General features: G+C 38.1%; 1 protein-coding gene across 4 annotated transcripts in view; it reads right to left on the bottom strand.

Annotated features, from left to right (window-relative positions):
- The window catches only part of TENM1 (teneurin transmembrane protein 1), a 571,145-nt gene that overhangs the window by 212,910 nt on the left and 333,963 nt on the right, over window positions 1-24,272 (bottom strand). For all 4 annotated transcript variants that reach the window (XM_080365640.1, XM_080365639.1, XM_080365641.1 and 1 more), the window contains one exon: window positions 13,743-14,003. In XM_080365640.1, coding sequence (XP_080221766.1) covers window positions 13,743-14,003 — 261 coding nt within the window. The remainder of the gene's footprint in view (window positions 1-13,742; window positions 14,004-24,272) is intronic.

A 24,272-nucleotide genomic window follows, 5' to 3' on the forward strand; every position in this document is an offset into this window, starting at 1 on the left:
ATCCTAGAAGGCTATGCACGAAGGGGTTGACATACACTTCAAAAGATCTCTCTGCATCACAGGAGTATTAGCAGGTCCTCTGGTGCTCCAGGAATGATTGCTTCAGAAAATTATACAGATGTTTTAAAACCAACTTAATATCTCATGTTTCCAGTTCTTGACTGTGTAGTTAGTTTGGTTTTTCGGCTTTATCAGCACACTGATACTTACTGCAGATTCAAGCTTCAGAATGTTATCAATCAAAGGCTGTATCAACATCATCCCAGAAACGTGTTGATGTCCTCAGAGGACATAAGGAGGCTTTAAAAGAGGTAAGCAACCAGAGAACATTACAGCAGGAAGGAGGGAAAGCAGCATGATGGGAAGCTTCTGCCATGTATTTTTGGCAGCTATGTTGTGCACCTGAACTAGACAACTCTAAAGAGTACTCGACTACTGGTTTTTTTCCCCTGGGCATAGAAAACTGCAAATGACATCATTATATACTGAAGGGCAGCAACAACAGGGACAGCAGTGCAGGAGACGAAGTTTTTTGGGGATACAGGGAACTGCTGTCAAAGATTATCATCAAAACATGATATGAGCTAGCAAAGCTACCAGCCAAACACCTCCACTGTGTAGACTATCCTCACTGCTTCCAAGCTGGCTGCAGGTTATTTCTGTTTCCACATTCTGACTCCTAATGCAAATCTCCCCAGCAGGAACCTACAACCTGAGCTCTGCCAGCTGTCTAGAGCCCAGATCAATTTACAGGAGTTCACAGCCAGGAATTTCACTGTTTTATGACCACACAAACCAAAATCTTTGGAATAAAATAATCTGAATCCATTTGAAAATGGCAACTCTCTGCCGTTTCTCTTAACAGAGGCTTCTTGCCATAAATTTGACAACATTCAGTATCTTAAGAATTCTTACTGAGCCTGAGAGAGAAACATCACTAAAACTGCTGGCTTTGACATAGCTTCCTGAAATGTGAAGGGATATGTGGGGTTTTTTTTTCCCTTTTTCCCTTTTCCCAAGGGAAGGTAGATAATTATTCTTTCTAATCTATTATAGAAGCAACAAATGAACAAATAATTCTACAAAGATTTACGCAAAAACCCAATTGATTTAGATGGTTTACTTATTATGGCTCTTTATTTAACATTAATAAGCATTGTTTAAATTCTAAAATAATTGCATATAAACATGTTTATTTTATTGTATGTGCAGCTGTAGTATTGTTTAAAAATGCATTCAGTATAAAATAGTACTTCTATTTTTTTCCCTGTTTTATTTTATAGATCTTTATGTTTTAGGTTTTTTGCCATTTTTAGCCACCAACCAATTTACAAGATACGGACAAGAAAGCTCAAAAAATTTCACTACAGTTGGCTGGTAAAGTACAGAAAATGCTTTCTATTTGATTCTGTATTAAAAGGAAATTGGATATCACAAGACTAAAATGGTGATGTCAGCCAGAAAGATATTTTGAAACAAAATGCAGAAGACTGTCTTCAGAGGAAAGATGTAAACAAAAATGAGTGACTGATATAATGTGGACCACTTCAGACATGGCCAAGAGGTACCAGAGATCAGAAATGAATTATTACGCTCTAAAATGGTCCAATAAAAATCAAACTGTAGTGCAGTGATGAGAATATGTATTGGAAAAAAGATAGGTTATAAAAAGAAAAAGGAGCTTTCAAGTACTGTAGGTTATTAGCTACTATGGAGAAATCTGTATTCAGGAGATTATATTTCTAACAAAATATGCACACAACCAAACAGCTGCATTTGCTGTTAAAAAGGAAGTGAACTATAAAAATTAAAAAGCTAGAGTGGAGACAGAATCACAGGCTAGAATAAAAATAATCAATGCAACCATCAATAGGAACGTTGGGATGAACACTGCGCTGCCTGAACACACAGCCACAAAGGCCGGAGGAAGAATGACTCAATTATATTTTTCCCCGTGGGCAAAGACATAAAAGATAGTAGGAGACACATTGAGCACATCACAAAAAAAGCATTTGGGCAGCGCCCCTTGTTAGAAAGGAAGAACTGCGGTTCCAAACAGGGAATAATTACAGATGCTCTGCAAGTAAAACATTCAGGCTCTATTGCCTTCAGTAGTGAAGCCCCGAAGGCTGCAGCTGCTGTGCCCACCTTCTCGATGCTCGCCAGCCCACAAATGCACCCAGAATGGAAGGGAAGGCCTGCCTTTATGGAAGCAGTGGAGCAGCACTGGACCGGTCCCATTCTTACCAATTTCTGATCTGGAGAGGGAACGGCTGAGGAGTTTTGAAAAAGGCATAAAACCCTGAAGCAGTTTGATGCTAAACTGGGGCAAGGGAGGAGAGGTGGGATGCAAAGCCTTCCTCGTGCATCTGCACCACAGATCACCTCTCCTAATCTCTTCCTGTCAAAGCAGGCAGATTTCTCAGGACTGCAGCATCCCTTATGCCACTGGCACTGAGAAGGCACCAACAGACAGCAGGGACTTGGCAGAACACCAACAGCTAACCCCAAACACATGGACTACACATGAGTAAACACATACCGCTGAGATCCGAGGTGGCATCTCCCTCAGAACAGCAGCTTCTAGCTCCTCTCTCCCTACACCACACAAGGATGGCTCTTTCAGTCACATTCAGGCTACTGAGATAAAAACATTACCTTGAGAGTCAAGATAGCACATTGAGACCTGAATAAGTTGACTATATTGTTGCACCATTCCCCAGAAGTGAAATCTAGGTTGCAAAGCCATGCTTTTCATTTCCGCTAAACTAATTTGAATGAGCTACTACCAAAAAAATGTAAATCACCTTACTTATCAAGACCTAACTGCTGGCCAGGCCTAATCCAAGCCTTTTCTAATTACACTAGGAAGGCAACCACCATCATAAGCTCAGCTCATATTCACTACCTCTATTCTTGACCTTTCAAAAGCAGTTTCTGTGACTAGAAATGAGACTTCATCACTATCATCTTCATTATAAAAGGCAATTAGGTAATATTCTGGGAAGTTTTTTTAGCTGCTTGAGAAAAATGTTCAAGTACATAAAAATAAACTTGGAGATTTTCCTTTCACCAGGAGCTTCGTCCCTTTACAGCAAGAGTTCTACCTCTACATGCTGTGATCAGCAGCATGACCTAAAGCAGCACCCCTTCCTGACAACGGATGAGAGAATGCAATCCATTGCCACCTCCAAAATGCAACCATACTGCAATCAGTAAGAGCTGGCTCCTGCAGACCACCAGCTAGAAGAAATCACAAAATACACCACTACCTCATGGCGGAGCCTGAGACGCTGCAGCAGTCGCTATTATTCAGCTACCTTCTGGTTCCAAGATTTCTGTGGCAATCAAAAGGTGCAAGCATCCTTAAATTGTTTTGTCATAAAGGAAAAAATTAAAAGTCTAGTGCTGAGCTGTAAATCCTGCATCGCTCATCAGATCCCATTGACAATGCATGGCTAGCAAGCAGCTCTATTACATGACCCCAACATCAAGAGCTCAAGCAGATTCAAAATCATTAAGACTCAGTTCAAGTAAATGACAATAGGTACTTTCTGACTGTGCAACCAGAGGCATGTTTATACCAATTTATGCAGAAAAACATAAATTCAAAGCTTGTATTATGCCACTTCAACAAATAGCAAAATAGTTGCTCTAAAAGAGCTTATCCTGACTGGACAATAACAGAAAGTCTGCTGTCTTAAAAGCACTGTTTGGAGAAAAGTTAATCAAATACTATGTTCTCAAACCAAAAGTACCACTTGAAGTTACTGTTGGACAAAGCAATGAGAAAGGCACTGAAGTCTAAACAACATTTACTGTGGCCTTGGTACATATGAAGTGCATGTATTTAATTTTATATTTACTCAAAAATAATTGCAGGCACAGAGGGAAAGTCATACTGCAGTTTAAAAGCTACATAAGTAGTACTTAAGTTGCTACGTAAGTAATACCCTTCTGATTAAAGGTTTTACTCCACTGACTAATTATAGGAAACCTGGGGTGTGTTTGTGGCACAAAGACCCCTTTTTTGCTTGCTGTCTTCCCATAAGACAAAGGCATTTTTTGCGAGTGTAGGGGAGAGCCACTTCATACTGTTATGAATGCTAACCAACCCACCAGTGAGTGAGAGCTAAGTGGAGTGACAATATGGTGAAGATTCTACAGGCAAATGTACCACACCGCAAAAAATCTCTCTCTTTAACATTAGGTTAATTAAAGAAATGGCTTCACCCATTCCTACAGGAAACCTCTTCCTTGGCCACAGTACTTGAAAGGAAATCTAACAATATTTTGGAAAAGACAAGAATAAATCACCATGAAATATTCCAAGCTCATTTACAAATGTGAAACCATTTAAGCTTTAAAGCAAGTGACGTGCTTACTACATTGATGTAAACAAGTCCAGAGCAACATTTGGTAATGCTCATTACATTAGAATAGATTCAAAAGCCAAAAGAAAATTAACACTTCATCAGTAACGTTCAACTCTTCCACAAATATACCCCTAACATGAGACAACATTGGCTGCATCAAACTGGACTCATACTTTGCAGCTTTTATTGGCATAACCAATGCTAAAAATATATGGGATCTTCAGAGAAAGAAAATCAGGGAGAAAGCCTAGTAGCTGGAGCCACAGAAATCCAAAATCATTGATATTCATGTATTCACACTTGTTTAACATGCATATCATTTGGGGATAGGAGGACATTTAAAAGATACAAATATTTCCCTCTTAACTTGCGTGTAGTGAAAATACTAATGCTCTTTCTTCTTTTAGCTACAGTGCACCATGCTGTCTCAATTACATTTCTAACAATGTCAGAGAAGATATAAAATCCGTCTAATCTATGAAACTGATGAGATGGGGAGGGAGGAGTGCTATGAACTGTAATAAATACTATATACAGTTTAGAAGTACCCTTAACTTTTGTCCCTTGGGTTTCTTACATGCTTTTGGTAGCTTTTAGCAAGGATTCTAGCAACAGAGCTGAACAACCCTGACCTGATGTCCTACGCCATCCTCACTGCCAGGCATTTCCTCCCACATAAAAACCTTTTTGGAAGTGTGGTTTCAAGGAATGAAAGAACCTCCAGATCATTGACTTCCCCCAGCTCCTTTTTTGGATAACACCCAAGGCAAAGGAACATAGTTACTTTACAACATTTGGGTTCTGATGCCTGAAGGGCTGCTCCTCTGCACTGCCAATACATCTCATGGTGAACAACTTAAAATCAGATGCTGACAAGTGCTGCTCAATTGAAAGTCAGTGTTGGGAAGTACCGAATAAAAGCTACATTGCAAATCATCTGGCGTAGAAACTTAAGATAAAGAAACAACACTGGCAATACAATTAGTCATCAGAATATGTGAATCTAATTAAAATATTACTCAAAAACATCTGTTAAGAGGAGGAAGCAGCCTGCAGGAATTATTCAGTGCTCCTAGACCCATGTTCTAGAAGAGCTAATTATACATAATTCCTCTTATGTTCACGTTACAAAATATAAAGTCAGGGTGTAGAGCTAGGAATGATTAAAGAAAACAAAATGAATATCTGAAATACTGAATTTCATTTTGTAAGACCTGTATATGAAAGCAAGTTGAAACAAGCAGTATTCAGATCTGCATTATTCTGTACAAAATAACTAGCCTCATACACAACTTCCCATTCTTATTTTCCATTGCAGAACTGAGAAATAGTCTAGTATGTTTGGTTTAGCTTTCACTTTGAGAAGACTGTGAAGGTTACAGCCATGGGAAGCAGCCACTTTCTCCATTTTCTGTTTCTTCTAGATGGCCTGACTAAAGCTATTTGCTACTATCAGTACTTCCCATTTGTAAGATGAGGATATGCTAATATTTGTAACTCTGAATAATACAGATTTATTCTGATCTTCATCTTACGCCTAAGCCCAAGGGGAAATGAAATACTAACAAATTTGAAAATGGAAGATAAGACCTTCTGATGTAATTTAACAGACAATGAATTAAATGGGTAAAAATGAAAAAAAAAAAAAAAGACTAAAGAGGAAGAATGAGTAATCTTTTGTCACCCATGGTAGGATGACAATAAATTCTCAAAAGATCTCACACTGTCAAGAAGAAATGATATTTAGATTAAACCTTGCTAGACCCTAAAAGGATAATTTGTCAGTATTTTCCACTTTTCTACCAATCCTGTACTCATTTGCTAGATTCCTTCTTTTTATCTCACAGTATTACAGTTTGGACTAGCTGCAGAGCATTTTACTAGGGGGAAGAAAAAAGCTCTAGATATCTTTGTATTTAAAACCATACTGGCTGAGGGTATAAGGAACGAAATAAGAGTAATTTGATCTTATTATCTAATAGCCTTAACTATAGTCTTCTATGATCAGAGTTCACAAGTTTTCCTGTAGTGTTATTTTGCACTAATGATGTTCCACTGGCAGCTTTCAGCAGAACATCCCAAACTTTGATGAAAACCAGGTTCCAACTGTCAGGGATATTTACAATTTAAGACATATAAGTGAGATTATGCTTCTATTTCAAAATAAGTATTAAACTAAAATAAATAATTTATTCCAAAGGATATGCATATAAAATATGACTGTAGGCTTTTTCTGTAAAGTAGATTCCTGAACTTCTAACACATTTTAAATACTAACCAAAAGAGATGAGAAATAAAACAATATGAACTTAATAATAAAACAACATAAAACATCAGGCTAGACATGCTGATTGTTTAGAACAGAACTGTTCCCAGCAATACACTAGTCCAGAGATGTCCTCATGTAGAATTCATGGCAAATGTTTAACAACAGAAAAAGTATTTTGTTCAGCGTCGCCTTAGTTTCACAAAGATTGCTGAAATGAAGAGTCCGAATATCCTCACACTTTTGCACTGCAGCTCTCTGACGGAGGCAGGTGCTTTACTGCCTATCCCATCTCATCTTCCCACCCCCTCCCCGTGGCAGCCTAGATAAACCCAGTTCCCAAGAATCGCAGCAGCACTGCATATCCTTTTGCACTGTAAAATATTTGTGGAAATACAAATTTTTCCTACATGCTCTTTTCTACCTGAGGAAGTGAAAAGAATTTAAAAGAAAGAAGGAGCAATAATTTATATTGCCACAAGCTCCTTATGCCACATCCACTATCCTTTCCGCATGCCTTCAGCCAAGTGATTTTTTTTTTTTTGAGCTCAAGTGCCAAGTTATTAATTTCTAGGATAAAAATCAGACCTGATTGTTCTCCTCAAGCTTCCCTCCCTCCCTCCCCTCATTTAGCTACCTATGAAGGAAAACAAAACTACAGGGCTAAAAATACTACACAACCTTGTGCAAATGCACAGATACTTTTTACTATGTTGTGGACAAAAGTCATTTGGATTATGAAATATAAAAAATATTTCTGCTACACTCTACATTAAAGATAATGAAACAGTATGTAAAATATTACATAATGGTTGATATTTGTCTTTAGCTTAGCATTCATTGTGTTTAAAAGAGAAACACAAGAAAGGGAATGTTTTAACATTGTGTACTTATTTTAATATACCATATGAAACCTGTAAAGATTACAATAGCAGATATGCAGATGCAATGCATTGCCAGTCAGAAAAAGTAATGAAGACAATTTTTAAAAGGCTGAATTTTCCCCACAATACTGGCAAACAGCAAGTCATTAGCTGAATTTCCATATATGAGCAATTTCATTAATGGCTTAAATACCAGGGGCACAGATGCAAGACTTTCAGGATGTTACAGTGCTTATAGAAGGCTTTTACACTTATCCAAAGCAATTCAGATGACTTACACACTTCCTTTGAGACAGTAGCATTTCCAAAGGAACCACTCTGAGATAACAAAAGCATCGTACACCTAGCAACTCCAGCAGAGGAACTGCAAGGTCAATGTTAGTCCAGTGCTCCCCAAAAGCCATTGCTACATTACTGCAGAGATCCACACGCGTCCTTTGACACAGAGGAAGCTTCTCTTGTGCCAGAGAAGCAACCAAAATTAATACCATCTAAACACTAAAAGAGAAAAATCCCCCACCACAAGAAGCAAAAGAAGTCTTTTATTAAGGGAAGATTAGTGTCTCTTTTCTGTCAAATATCAGAGAGTATATCATGTATCAAATATCCGACTATAGTAAAGCAATAGTAAACAACAGAAGTTGAAGAAATTTCACAATGGGAGCTTTGCACTCTGTTCAAGTGATGAGGTTGCCTTAATCTATCAGGTGACTAAAACCATGCAACAGACAGGTGTCTACAAACATAAATGCAATCCATGCCAGAATAAAAAGGCAAAATAAAGTACACCAGGAATGAAGAAAAAAAATATTAAATGGCACAGATGAAAAGGGATTAAGACTTATCTTTACCTTTCTGTTTTCAAGGCTACTTACACATATTTGACCTAACTGTTCTACTTACAAATTAGTAACTCAATTTCTTAATTGCACCACTGTAAATAGAGAGAGACAGGACAGGAGCTAATGGAAATACTTCAGACACAGCCATCGTTATTACAAACACAATCCTCCACAGACAGACACATGCATACTTCTCAGAGCATGTATTGTTATTATAATGTAGCTGTTGGTAATAATTTCCTGCAGAAATGAGAAAGCCAGAGATCAGCTTAATGTCTGGCTTGTTTACAAAATAACAGTAAATAACAGCAACATTAATCCCACTGCTCTCACTTTCTTGCATTAAACACAAGACTTTTATGAAGAGCCAAATTCAAGTCTAAACAGGTGTGAATTCACAGTAGGTCTATTGACAGGTACCATAAAGTAAATCAGAATCTTGTCCTCAGCTAAATCCTCCCTGTGTTTGAATAACTACAGCATTGACAAAGCTGCATTTCTCATACAGCATAAGCAATTCCAGTATTTCTTTACTAATTAAACATATTTATCCTTTTAACAGGTACTGTTAAGATACTGGATCTGAAGCGCAAAGAGGTGACGTGACTTGCCCAACAGTCACTCACCTGTCCAGCAAAGTGAACCACCACCACCACCCCTCCCCCCCCCCCCCCCCCAAGATTTAGAGAGTCAAAAGCTCTGTTAAATGGACCACTGCCCCAGGGTGTAAAACGAATACTTAGGTGAATTACACAAGATCAGTCTTACATGTTTCTATGCTATTAAACTCGGCTTTGATCTGTAACCTACTAATTTCTCTACTACATCTACTTATTAATACATGGCTAATATTATTCTGCCTTTGCAGTTTGCTGTTTACAATTATTGATATTATTAAAATTATGGTTCCAAATAGAATCTGATCCTGTACACTGATGTTAAGAAAGAAGTGTCCCAATAATTTCTGTGGGAAAAAGGAATCAGCTATATGTCTTCATAGCTAGGGGTTTTTTCTTCGCTTTTTGCTTTGTTTTTAAAAAGACAAATATGGTATTAAAAAAAAATCCTCACACCAGATCTCAAGCACTCTAAAATTATATTCCATGACCAGTCTAGTGGTATTTCAGCCTGTACTAACACCCTAATTTCTTGCCTACAGATCTCAGGCAAGCTGTTGTGAACTATAGCAAATGCCTTGTTATCATAAAATAATGCAGCCTAAGGAATTGAACGTGAATCTGGCTGAGTGTGCATTTCACAGCACACTTGCATCCAGTACTGGGAATCCAGTACCCTGCTATTGTTTCTCACTAGTTAGTAGAGAAAGAGTAACTAATTGCATAAAACCACCTAAGCCCATGTCAAGAGAAAGACAAGCAAGTCAGTCTTTAAAGGACTTGGAAACAATCTGACAACCTAGAACAAGTCAAAAATTGTGTTATTGTACATATGGCTCAAGTTTCATACTAGCTCTCAGCTGAGATGTAGATGCTAAAAGAAAGAGTTGATGGTTGTGTAAACAAGCCAAATGTGGTTCAAAAATGGATCATGGAATGAATGCACTTGGGGTAAAATCCATTGCTTCACAGCTGCACCGGCATCTTGTAAAGCAAAACATAAGAACTGCATGAAGAACTTAATGGGGAAGAGTATACAGATACCAAATAAACTGTAGTCTTCTTTTTAGTACACTAGCTAGTGTGGGATGCAGATCCATGCCACGTGATGTAGTTTCAGATACAGGCCTGAAGACACCCTTTTTGTAGGTCAGGGCTGTGTCCTCTCCCGGACCATAGCTGTACTCCAGAGAAATAAAGAAATGAATAAATTCACCAGCTCAGTAATCTGGCAGACTAAACCACTGCTCTCAATATTCGGATATGCTGTGATGACAGGTACCATTGTTTCAGTGAATTGTGGGCAAATGCAGTCTTCTTCAGTGGAATAAACCATTTTTGATATTGTTATTATGTAGTGTTTCTGTCTCAAATTTACATTAACGTATTGTAGTGTAACACTGTTCATGTTTAAACAGAGCTATTTATGCTATACTAAAGATAAGCAATGATCCCCAAGAAATTGGTCGTTCATTACTTGCAGTTAATATATATTTCGCTTAGCCTCAGGCAAAGCTGAAGGCAGTTTGTGCACTAATAGGCTATTATTAGTTGCCATTAACACTGACAACACCAATTTACATGGGAATGTTGGTGTTTCATACAATCTGTTCAATGCTGTCAAAACAACCAGAGTATGCTTTAAACAGTGATTATGACAGTTGGTACATCTATGAAGGAAAATAATCCTCAAATTCTCAAATTGTGCTACTCCAAATACGTAAAGAACTATATATCCTGTGTCAGGGAACCTCCTGCTAGAGTTTTGAATGAATATGAGAAATTCAAGGAATATCTAAACAGAATAAAATTTGCAAAAGTATAGTTGCTTCAGATCAATGTAAAGGAAAGAGATGTCCTGAAGCAGGTCTACCAGAGTCCATACACTTAGCTGCCCTAACGTCACCACAAAAAAAAAGCTATTATGTATTTGTAGCGCAATTATGCTCATAGAGAAAGTAAATAAACCCAACAACAAAAACCAACTGACCTTTTCAAAATACAGATAATAATAGCAATTAGTTTTCTCAAACAGTGCAACAACTGTATCTTCCTCATTAATTTTACTCCAGTTGTAAATAGCTGTGTTCACATGCCATTTGGTCAACCCTTTGAAAGCCAGAATTTCTAAGTATCTGTTTTTACAGTGACTAGACAGTACCATGGAAACTAGCATTTCACAAACTTCCAGAAACTGATCTTGCACGCTCACCCATTTTCACACCACAGAAGTTACTGGCTGGCACGAAGGAAGTCTGCTTCCATGACAGGAACTGACAAAGATAAATGCAACACTTGTGCCTCTCTGATAAAGCCCCTAGCACAAATGACTGCATAGAAAAAAGAAAGTTGTGCCATCCATTAATTCATTTAAGTAGAGATTTATGAACTTGTGTATTCAAAGAGTGCTTTGTTACTGAGTGCCAACCCAGATGGAAAACATGCTGTTCTCTGGACCAGGAATCTCGACTATGAACTTACCTGTGACGTACTAGAGCTTGAACCATCATAGCCTTCAAATTTATCCTCATTAACTTTCAAGACTGTAAATTATTATAATGACTCAACACCACAGGAAGCACTGGTACCTGCTCTGTCGACCCTGCCTGGAAGCAACTCAGATGAGCTTGTGCCCTCAAGTTTCTCTCCCTTCCAACTTACTCTTGCCCTCACTTTCCTCTCCCAATTGTTTAGTTCAAATCTGTATTTGAGCATCTAAAACATCAATCCCTGAGTAAAACTTTGTTATAAAGCTTACAAGGAATCAAATATTAAAACCATATACAAAAGGACCACTCTGTTCCACTCTAGACCATGCAGGAAATGAGTTTAGATTGATTAAAATCATTCCCCGAGACAAACATTTAGAAGAAACCACTCTATTCTTTGTAGCACAATGATTACGTGTCCCCATCTTAATGACACTTAACCCACGGTTCCTGCACCGTAGGATGATGTACGGTAACAAAAGCATTTCCTTTACTACCTACAATAATTTTCAGCTATAGCAAATGACTTCTTTAGTACAACTTGTATGGCTAGCAAAACACCATGAATACCCAGCTGCACCGCTGCATTCTAGATTGAAATACGTAACTCAGTTATATGCTTAATCTGCTTTCAATACATTGGCTTCCCAGCACCTTAAAACATAAATGACCATGTGTATTTCTCAGTCTGAACGGTACAAGTGTGCACATTCTTTTCTCAGGTAGCATGGCCTTTAAACCATCTGCATTGTTAGTGCATTTAAGGGCCAACCAATTCCAGGCAGACCAGACTCAACTCCTTCAACCACTGTCTAAACCCAAATGTCTTAGGCAAACACACAAAAAACCTCCAGACCCAAACAAAAACCTCTAAGCAACACCACTTTGCAGAGGATGGATCCCACACAGAACGCAGCAGAAGCAGGAAGCTAGAAGGCAGGCATCCACGGATCGCTGTGCAAACGGGGGGCATCTGAAAATTAACTGATTCTAGCAGCATGATACAATGTGATAGCACAGAACTCTTAAACCTCAAAGGAGTATTTAATTAAAAACTAGCTGTGCACTAAAAGCTTTCTTTTTTTTTTTTTCCCCCAACATGCAGATAATCTAATGTCTTTGAACCTATATGGAATGTTATCATTGGTATTGGCAAATATGCAGATGAAATTATAATTAGATTACCAGCTTTGAATTTGACATTCAAAACACATAACAACAGAAAGGACATTCATAACTGAACTTCTTCATTTTATGACTACAGATCTACAGAAGTTTATCACTGTCAACACCGAAGCATCAATCCACCACTTTCATTGGTTCCCCTATCTCTTTTCCAGTTAAAATACATATTTAACCACATTTAGACCTGCGTAACATGTAGCTCTTAAATACAGAAATTGAAATATGAGCTATGTTTGTTGATCTTAAGCATGATAAATTTGTTTACTTGCTATACTCTTTAAGGAAACATTTAGAGCAAGTTTTCATCAATTTTGATGCAGAGATAAAAATTATTAATTCCCCCAGTATTACTTAATAAATATATATTTTCCCCTTCTGTGACACACGAAGCCATAAAAAAAGCAAAAAAAGTAAAAAGATCCTGAAAGAGAATAAATATTAAAAAAAAAAAACCAACCAACAAATAAAAACCCCAAACCCACAACCCCTAACCCAGAAACCCACCCTCCATATGCAGAGGAATACAGAACTGAGATATGACAAAGACCTTTTCAATCTGTCCTACTGATAAAAGTGTGTCTTCAGGTCTAGCCTGAAATTACAGTAAATAGAGCATTTAAGATTCCAGGTTGTCTTTCTGAAGTCACCTGGCTGTAGAGTCTTAAAGTTACGCCCAGAAGCCTGCAGATGCAGGATCAAGTCTATGCAAAATGTGATAGAAATGTAACATATAGGTTTATTTTAGAACCCGATTCATAGGTGACTAAACTCAAATGATAAATATCCTATGGCATAAAAATGCAGAATGAAAGAAAATAATTGGTGTCTAGAAGAATGAAGTTTTTTTAAAAAAAATGTTGTTTCATTTTTTTGTCTTATTTTCTATCTACACCATAAATACAATACACACACCAAACAACCCTTCCACTTTTCATATAATACAGAGATCTAAGAGGGAAGGGAGAAAGAGAAAGAAAAGAAAACAAAACAAAACAGGAAAAAAGGAAAATAAAGGAGGAGTAGAACAAGAAAGTTTCAAATAAACTACTACTGTTCAGTACATTAGATGCATTTCTTTATTACCATTTTCCCCATCAGACTTCCTTTCATGGTCAGTGTCAGTGAGGGACAATGCTGAGTTTGCCCGGCTTGACAAACAGGAGCTGTGTTCCGATTTCATCCCCCTCATCCACATCCTCAGGGCATGATCCGGGGACGCACCACCTTCTGTTTCAGTATCCACATCTGAGCCCACCTCTAGCGGGTAACTGTGCTCAGCTACACCGTGTAAATCTGTTTGATAGCCAGAGCACAGAATATGGGGAGTCTCACAGAATTCCATGTCTGGAAAAAACAAAAGTTCAGAAAAAAAATTTAGGAGTGGAAAGCAATATACTTTTGATTTTGTCTTGGAGAATCTGTTTAGAGAACTAACATTGTTAATACTACAAGACTTTTTTTGGTCAGTGGCTCACTTTTCTATCTAATCTACTATAATACAACTAAGAGTGCAACTCTGGAAAATATATAATACTGCACTGTAATTGTGCCTTTTTTTCTGATAGAAATTTACATTATAGTTCAAACGTGTACACACCCACACGTCTATAGTAGTACATCAATTTACAACTGAAGCGAGTACTTACAAATACAGATACTTTCTTGGGTTTTTGCCAGAAAGGCAGAAAAGCTCTAAAATTAATCTTAGTATGTTTTTATTATAGGGAAAGCGTAGCACATTTGCGAATAGAGAAATTACAAAATAATGCCTGAAACATTTGGTTAATCACAGAAGACAAAGAAAGGGTACTTACCATTGGCTTGCTCTTTGAGAGTGCTGTCCTTGCATATTCACACCAGTGGGTTTTGGTTCTCCAGTGCTGGTGGCCTACAGGAACTTCCTAGAAGAGCAGTGACTGCTAGGACTGTACAAGTACCCATCTCATGACACCAAGCGATCAGAGATTTTAAAGAGTTGTACAGTGCTCTCAATACTTCAGTTACTCTTGCTGAACACCGCAACTGTAGGGCAGTAGAAATCCGAGGACAAACAGAAGGTGGACAGGACCCATAATGTGAATATGCAGAGGAAACATTCTCGAAGAACTACAGGTAAGTAACACACATCAGCAAATTACAACTTCCCTTTGAGGTAGCCTCTGCATATTCTCACTTGTGAGAATCCAATTACAAATGCAACTCCCAGGGAGTAAGACAAGGAGTTCTAATTAAATAAGGATTACAGAACTGCATTCCCTAATTGAACATCAGACCTGTGATGCCATCTTGAGAGACTAAATACAATATCAAACATGCATACAGTATACTTTCAATTTCTAGAAAAGAAACATTCGAGGCAAGAGGCATTGATAGAGACTCAGGACAAACACTCTCTTCTACTGTCATCCTGACTAAAGCTTTAATTTGCCAAACTAATCTACTTACCAGCCAGCGAGTGGAATGGTTCTTACTTTAACCATACCCTTTGAAGTAATAAAGGACCTGGTATTTTCTTGAAGGTATCAACAAAAATCTACAATCCCAATTCTAAGCTAGAATATGCTGAGGTGGCTGAATTTTCAAGTCACCTCTCTCTGTGTATCTTTCTTCTGCCATGAAAACGAGCATCAGTTGTAGTGACGGCCCACATGGGCTGGCTTTCAGCTCAGGGCATGGCAACTTCTTTTCCAGAAGGCAGGGGAAGGAGGAGGACAGCAAACAAAGAAGTGGCCATGGCCTCATTTTCCTATGCAAGAGTCCTGGAAGGTCAACCTTCCCCCCTGGTGTTGTCACTGCATCGGCTGGCCCATCCCAGCAGCAAGGGCCATCACTGGCTCCTTTTGGAGTGGCAAGACAGGTATGGAGGCCCTCCAGAGTGCTCCATCACATCACTGATCTTTTCCCCTTGTTCACAGGAGGAGGACTTGGTCTCAGCCAGACACTTGAGAATCTGCAACATACTCCACCTGCACTAGCCCCGTTCTCCAAACCTCTCAAATGCCTTGAGGCTGGCTGTGAGGTTTGATGGCGCTGGCTAGATGAAAATGGCCAAGACGCTGGGAAGCAGCTGCCTAGTTTCTGCAGCAGAGGCAGTATCTGCCATTTGAACTTTTATCTCTTTATGTTCCCGAGGGCCTATTTAAAACTAACACTTGGCTGATTGGCAGAAGGAAGGAGGAGCAGTAGTTCAAGGCAGTACTTGTGGACACAAATGGAAGCTGAGACTGGACGCTACTAGTTCTCAATCCTACACAGACGCTTGCAAGAAAGACTTTGAAACTTATAAGACTGGAAAAAAACTCTCCTTCCCACATGGCTAAGATGGTAAACACAAAAGTTCAGTCTTCAGAGAAGTCATGTTGTTCTGAGATTTTCAAAGCTCATGAGGCATAGGAGACACAACGGCAATCTCACAGAAAGTTACTGGATATAACCAAGTACAGTGTTGCTCACACAATGCCCTATTCTTAAGTATCATTTTAATCATGTATTAAAATGACATGATTAAATATGACAAACAAGCTGCACTTGGTTTGGTGGAGCACAGACCAAATCTTTGTATGACATGAAGAGCGCAGATATTGATGTTGGACACTGAACCATCACAGCTGCATTGCACTCCTAACTTTTACTTTCTTTCTGACAGCACTAAATGGATAAAATCAACTTTCTATAAAATATGGTTCCAAATGGTGCACATCAATTCTTGGTTTTTCTTTACCAAATTAAAAAGGACTTGTATATAAACTAAGAATTAAAAAGCCAGGAACAGTCCCAGATTACCATCCCAGACCCTAGTATCAGTGAAATACAGACCGAACCACATCAGCAGGCTGCTTCTACTCCACCCTTAAAGGTTCTTTGAAACTGAGGTTGTGGATGACACTATTTCACCGAACATTTTTCAGTAACAGAAAGCTGAGTCAATGTTTTCCTGCGAAAGACCTGATTTACAGTTCATTTTAACTGAGCTGAGCTACTATAAAAAAGTTACAGGAGCTTCACTCCACGTACTGCACCTGTGGTCTGGAGGAAAGGTGAAATCTTGCTGACAAGTAGTTCACAACCAGCAAGGAGCTAGTGTCTCACATGCAGGGATAGTGTCCAGATTGTCCACTCCATCAGAATCTTATGATGGTTAACACATGCTTTAGCAGATGACATAAAAGAGAGGAGTAAGTGTATACTGCCATTTTAAAGAAGTGTATTATCAAAGAAAATCAAGGTTTAGCTGCTAAACCCATATAAAAACTCAAGGAAAGTAAATTAGGCTCATGCGTTTGGGCAGTTGTGTCAAAAACCCTAACAGGTCTTTAGCGCTTCACGTAAGTGCTAATGAGAAGGTACATCCAAAGGGGGACAGTTTATTGATGTACATCAGGAACAATTTATATTGAAAAACACACTTAATTCTTTACTTATGAAGTAAGAGAGCCAACAGGATTAATTATCAGCCTCAATACTGGTCTCAATGCTCGCCGAGGCCCACACTGCAGAAATAACCTCCAAGAAACTGACCCATTTTTTTTTTTAAACTCTCTCAGAATCTAGTATTATTGCTATTTAACCTACTCTGTAATTTTAATTTTGTATTTTATAATACAATATTATAATATTGTATTATATGTATATATTTTTTATATATATGAAAAAAATTTAAAAAATGTAATTTTAACCTACTTCTGTAAAGTACTACAGCAACACAGGGTTCTTAGAGTAGGTCTTTGTCAACTACATTACACCCTGGGATCTCAAGAAGTATCTTCTGAACGTCGTCCGCTTTCAAAGCAGATTTCTACCTTTTTTCACTAGCTGAGGAACTTCGCTGTAATTACAAATATTCTCATAACTTCATGAACCATGTCCGCTGATGCCAGGTCCTCAGGGAGCAAGGACGCAGGCACTTTTCTACATGGATGTCCGCTCCAGGCAGATGTCTGCCCCTAGCAGCCTGCAACCCATGTACTCCATGTTTGCAATTGCATATGCCAAGGGGAAAACTCATCCCAGTAAATCTCACAAATGTTAATTAGATTACACATGTTTAAAAAGCACAGAATTTACCCTTTAGTCTGTAAGTTAATTCAAAATGTAGCAGCTAACATATTCAGTATTTGAGCTAATTTTTTTTTGGTGCAGCAGAAAAAAGTGACTTTTTTATACTATAACTGATATTCAACCCAAGTGTAAAACAATATATTGTTTTAATAGTCTATTTCTTAAGTATACAAGCCTTTGTAGTATTTGAACTCCCACGGGAGGCATTTCCTGAAAAGCACTTAGAATGCCAAAAGTGGCTGCTTTTAGTCTGCATATCTCACCTCGTTACCTAAAATACTACATATTTCCACAAGGAGATAAAGTTCAAGTGCGTTTATGATAGATTCAGTCTTACCAAAAAGACATAGTTACAAGAGAAATGAGGGAACATTAATATGAAAATCAAGTTTTTGCATGAACTGTGGACAGAGAAAAAAAGGTTGCAGTTCTAAATGTATATAGAAGATCACGATAGGATTTTCAGCTCTGAAGCCTTGTGGAGCCTATTGTAACAGAACTGTTAAAATTACAAGTATTGTATCCCGCATTGATACTAATTTCTTTTTACAAAGAGTAATATATAAAGATATGCAAAATGTCTAATGATCAAGAAAAGGAATGAAGGTTAGGTGCATAAAATATATATATATCAGCATTTTAGTTAATAGATCCCTTTCTTTCTACCTTTAAGCTACTTAATTTTCCTGGAAGAAAATCTTCACAGATGAGCAGTTAAAGAGAAGTTTGACCCCACCGGCCAGTGGTGCCTTTGCTATTTAAGGTGCTCACGTTGACATGAGCACTAGGCAGCTGACCAGGCAGCCGGCTCTAACATTGCTCCCACTTTGTTCATCAGCTGAGCGCTACTGAAAACTCCAGATACACTCACCAAATACTTACTTACTACAGCATCAATTCAGCCACCAACTGACAGAATTTTCACGCTTATATAAAGCATTTATCCATTGCATTTTCAGGACTATTTCATTGTCCTTTGCATAGCCACGGGTAACTGTCTGCCAACTACCCTTTCTGCAACTCTTTAGTTTTTCTGGCTCAGGGTTAAAAAAAATAAAAAAAATAATAAGTACCCAAGCGAAAGACCATGCTGGCCCTGCTCTTCAACTTACTATTTATACCAACTTAGTGGACTTTCAGCCTTGTGAAATTTCCATGCTGTTGCCATTTGCCAAGAATTTTGCTAATTTCCAACAACTAGCTGAAAGAGTAAATAAATATTTCAATAAATAAATATTTAAAATAAAGAAAAGACTGTCTGAACAAAGTAATAAAAGAGAATCACAGATCTTGTGTATAAACAGAGATGAGCATAAAGAACCTTCCTTTCAAATTTTCCTACTCCATTATGGAAAAATGTTATTTTCTAGTAACAGAATGACAAATAATATTTATTTAAATTACTTAAATGACCTATCTGTTCAACCACAGAAAGAGCTTACAGAAGAATGTAAACTATTTATAAACTGGAATAGCTCGACAAGTTACTATTATGTGCCTTTTATGAACTCTATCATATAATTAAGCAATTTGGAGTTACATATTTTAAAAGTCTATTTAAATGTCATAGATTCAAAAATTTATTTAATCCTTAATTCTTGGTATGAGGTCATTCTTATTCTGAGGATGCTCCCCACCCAAACACACACAAAATCAATTGTCTGGATCAAAAGGTACAAATTGCTCTACCTCTGCAGATGTAATATTATAAAGGAGCCCAAGTAGCTCAAAGGCAAGGAGAAAATACCAATGCCTTGGAAGTTTAAATCCATGATACTGATTTTGGGAAGGTTTCCTTCTGCTTTCACACTGAAAGTTATTTGAGAATACTGGGAATATCAGAGCCTGGGGAGTAGATCGGATGGGAAGATCCTGAAAAATAATGGAAGGAATTCCAGAAAGCAAATAATATACATTAACCTGAACAGTGTCATGTTTTGTTAGTCACCAGGCTGGGGTTTGAAGGAGTGGTAATGGGAATGCAGGGGAAAAATATCCCAAACATGCAGTTTTGAGGTTGGTGTAGGGTTTGGGATTTTCTGTATTACACTGTGAATTTGTGTATGTTGTTTCACACTCTGAACTTATGCCAGTGGTTGATCAGCAAGCGCAACGTATGCGTTTCAAAAAGAGAAGGCAGGCAAACCAGCTACTCATGACATTAGAGACTCGGGAAGAGGAGGAGGGAGGGAGGGAAGAAGGGAGGAAGAAGTGTAAATCAAATGGGGAAAGTGAAGTTCACATTCATTTTTGGAAGCAATACATATGCACCCTCCTAAATGAGAAATTTTGAGGGCTATTGAGCACTCTGCTAAATTCAGTGTGTTCAATGGCCCTTGAAATTTCTCATTTCTCACCTGAGGACCATGGTTTACTGGCTGTACATTGGACTTGAGAATTAAATGGGCAGAGATCTTAAGCTACTTCATAAAGTCGTTCGTGTAACACAACCTGCTAGATAACTTTGTAAATGTCTTTGTGTGTTCACGTTTCATTTAGTCAAAGATGTTACTTGTTTCCATGTTGAGAACATGCCCCATCTTTCTTAGGATAATATAATTCAAAGACATTAAGCTTCAGTCACCATTCATACAAAAATCATTGAGGAAGAAGCCAAAAATCAATTAATTTGGAAAAGCACATTACACTGACTATTAATTTGCTTCAGAAACCTCATGTTTATCATCAGTTACACTATTATCACAGCCCAAAACATGCTCTCAGTTGCATTTATTTTAATTAAAATTTATATACCTATTACACCTAAATAATAAGCACATAAAAGACACCATTTGAGTTTCTATACTTATATAGCAAATGCATCCTATTGCACGTTCTCTTTTACTGTGTTTCAAATTTTCCTTGTATTCCCTTATCTGTGTAGTTTATTTTCTTACAGTAATCTCTAGCTACTACCAGAGATTCTAGAAAGTTAAAAAGAACATTAATAACAAATAAAGGAGGAATCAAAGATGAATCAGTCTACTATAACACCAAGGAGTTTCATGAAATTTGCAGATTAGGCAGCTCAGGGATTAGGAAAGGAGGCTGCACCTTCGGAAACTCTTCCGCTTGTGAAATTTATGAGAGACTCTTTATTCCGCAGGTATTCCCCCAGAGAAACCAAAGGATGCAGCTCCAATGTATGCCTCATGGCAGATACCTTTCTAGTCTCTTCTTCACGCTAAGTTGTCAAACTTAAAGAAAGAGGGCAGGAGCAGACTGAACCTATTTTTGAAAACGCTCCTGGAGTTCTCAGATACTAATTTTAATCGCTATTAAAATCAACATGAATAAGGAAATGTATTTCTCAAATTCTGCATAGAAATTATCCTGACCCCATAAGGACACAGACAACTTTCTCTCTGCCCAGAAGTGGAATATTCTTTTTGTAGATCACTGGAAATCCTCAGCATTAGAGATTTTTTTAAAGAGTAACTAGGAAGCTGCCAGAAAGGTGGTTTTTGGAGCTACAGTGTGAATGCAGTGGGGCTCAGCTTCATTTAGGAAAAAACATTGCCATTATCAGACAAGGAATTCAATCCTTCAAGTTCAAATACATCTCCAGTACTGCTGGCTAAAGCTTTCGCTATTTCTAAAGCATGGCTTTACTTCCATTCACAAGATTCCGTTAAAGAGGAATTTCTATTGCAGGTAGTCATAAATATCTCCCCTTAAATTAATTTTAGGGTTATAAAACCATAGCAAATGCCAGGAGTTAGCATTTAACCTATATTTCTGATAAAGGAAACCTACTTAATCTCAAATAATGGCCACACTAACTCTACGCTATTAAAGACAAGAAAAAAAAATGTATCTAATTATCACAGATAAGAAAGAACCTCAATATACTTTGCGAGGTTAAATGAAGTTGTTCTACTGCTACAGTTGAAATGGAGTTTGGAAAAGTTTGTCTTACAATACATTAAATTTAAGTTTCATTCTCTATATGCAAAATTCTATTAGGAAATGAAGAATTTTCAAGGAAAAAAATCTGTTTATGAAAACTTTATTCTAAGAGAATTACATTACAATTTTCTTTCAAGAATTTTAAAGATTACCTGGTTCTGAACTGATTTTTCAGTTGTAAGTTTTGGCATTTATGTGAGTGTTTCAGGGAAGCAACAGATAACAGATCCTTTCTTCTTGTCATTAAATTTTCAAAAGTAAAGCTGGCCTGAGCCAGTAGATTTTTTCTAAGTTTTTTTATTTATTTAGAAAAAAACAAACACCAAAGCAAACTAACCAAGATAAGACTTTCAAGAAGGATGTGACGCAGTGGAGTACTGCTAGCTTTAGTCCAATACGGTTACAATTCTTAACAGGCAAAGATATGGTTGTAGTTGTAACTTGTTTCAAAGTCTGTACAGCACTTAAAAGAGGAAAGATTGACAGAATTATTAAACACAGCGTAAGCTATTTACTAACATTCTTTAAAGCGAAATTATCCAGAGTGTTGCTACATCACTACAAACTTCAATTCAACACAGAGATGCTTTTCTGGTAGTAACTTCTGAATGCAGTTACATTTAAAGCCGAAACACTTTCATTCAAACATCAGTCTTAGAGGTTTCATGACAGATATCACTTTGTAATAGAACTTTAGATGGAAATATGCAATTAATTTCTACCAACAGTTCTGATTCTGGTTTATAAAATATTTTTTAAGTATAACTTCTGTTTGTAAAAATATTGAAGTCGGTTCTGTTAAAATTTCAGGTTTTTCTCTCCTTTCACCAAAACCTACGAAGATCTAATATAATTTTAAAATAGCTTAGGAGACTATCAAGGATACAACTATCCATTTTCCTTCAAAGTGACATGAATGGAGGGCAGTCAGCAAATGAAGATGGGTTGGAGTGGAGGAGGGTAGTTTGTATCCCCTATTGCCAGTTTCAGTGAATTCTCAGTGAGTCACTTCACCTATGATCTGCAAAGCTGCACTAACAAAGCTGCACTTGTTCACGTTCTTCAAAAGACAGAAAATAAGGAAAGTATTTGCAATGGTATTGCAGAGAGGTCTAAGCACGTAGAGGCAAAATCCCTTAAAGGAAGGGGTGATGTACAAGGCAGTCACCAGCATCACCGTGTGTGTCTACAGAAGAGCAGCAGAACAGTGCCTCGTGTGCAAGAGCACAAAGACCAGTCGCTGCGGTCACTGCAAGGAAAATGGGGGCAACAGCCCCTCCTGGGGTGCGAGGTCCCAGGAGCTGCTCTTGGCCAGAGGCTCTTGCCCTCAGACAGATGCCAGCAGTACAGCAGCAGGGCCCCGCAGCCTGCAACAAGCCCTTTGCAGCCTGTCACAGCCAGGCTACAGCCACCTTAACAGCACAGCATGAGACATTCTGTTTCATTGTTTTTTTGTTTTGATCGCAGGAGCTTTCTAGAAGATTGCACGTGAATGGCAGATCTATGTTGTATTTTGCCTTTTGCAATTATTCTGTCGTAGTAGTAGGCTGCAGAAGTAAATAAGTAAGGCTTTACTTTCCTTTTAAACCTCCACAAGCAGAAGGGTTCAGAAAACTAAAAAGCAACCATGACTTTTGGGCAAACAATGTGTAGAGAAGGAGGGTGCTGCTTGCTCTGTGTTCCACCAGCCTCAAGCATGTGGCTGGCCCTGGATGGAAGAAGGTGAAGCAGGAAGAAGAGATTCAATGCAAGTAATTGCCCCCTCCAAAGCAACAAACCTAAGCCAGGATTAGCATGTGTATTCTTCCCTTTTTGCTGTGAAACTGCTAGAAATCCAGAGCAGCAAATGGCTAACAGAAATCAAAAGAGGAAAAGCTGCTAGTGAAACACAAAAGACAGCACTAGCAAGAGTGAGCATCTTTGTAAATCTTGACAGATGATCCTGGCTTTGAAGGGTGAACTATTTGCTGTGATTTTTGAGAAGTCAGGAAGCATAATGAAACAGAACAAGTGGAAACATAAATGCTTGACCCTTTCTGATTACTCAGGTAAAAGCTTGAGAAATCCCAGACTGCAAGTTTCCAGTGTCACCAGGTCTACTGGTCACAGCAAGCAGACACAGACACACAGCCAGACAACCTCTTCAAACCTTGGGGATCACCATCACAAATGCTGTCAATCCTGAAAGTACATCTCATACCTCTCCCAAGCATCCCCAGCTAAAATGACCAATGCCTAATGGAGCCAAAATTTGAAATTTTCACTCATCGTTCTCTTGGAGGGATGTCTAACATATCTAGAATACTGTACCTGATTTTGTAATCTTTTTCTTGCTTTTTTATGTATACATATATATACACATCTGTGTGGAACAGTAGATATACATAAACACAGATACGTAAGTATATAAATACAGAATTTGTAGAATCTTACAATAACTGAAATTGGAAGGAGTTTGGAAGGAGTCATCCGGAGGCACGTCCTCCTGCTCAAAGGAGGGCCGAGTTAGATCAGGTTGCCCAGGGCTCTTAATGAAGAACATCAGAGTCCTCCTACAGAGCAGAGACTGCTGGCAAGACTGCTATTGTGGAACACAGAGTCCTAGAAAGCGTTTTAAAACCATCTCTTAGGTAAGACACTGGATTA

This window comes from Falco punctatus (assembly GCF_963210335.1).
Source record: "Falco punctatus genome assembly, chromosome: 15".
NCBI lineage: Eukaryota > Metazoa > Chordata > Aves > Falconiformes > Falconidae > Falco > Falco punctatus.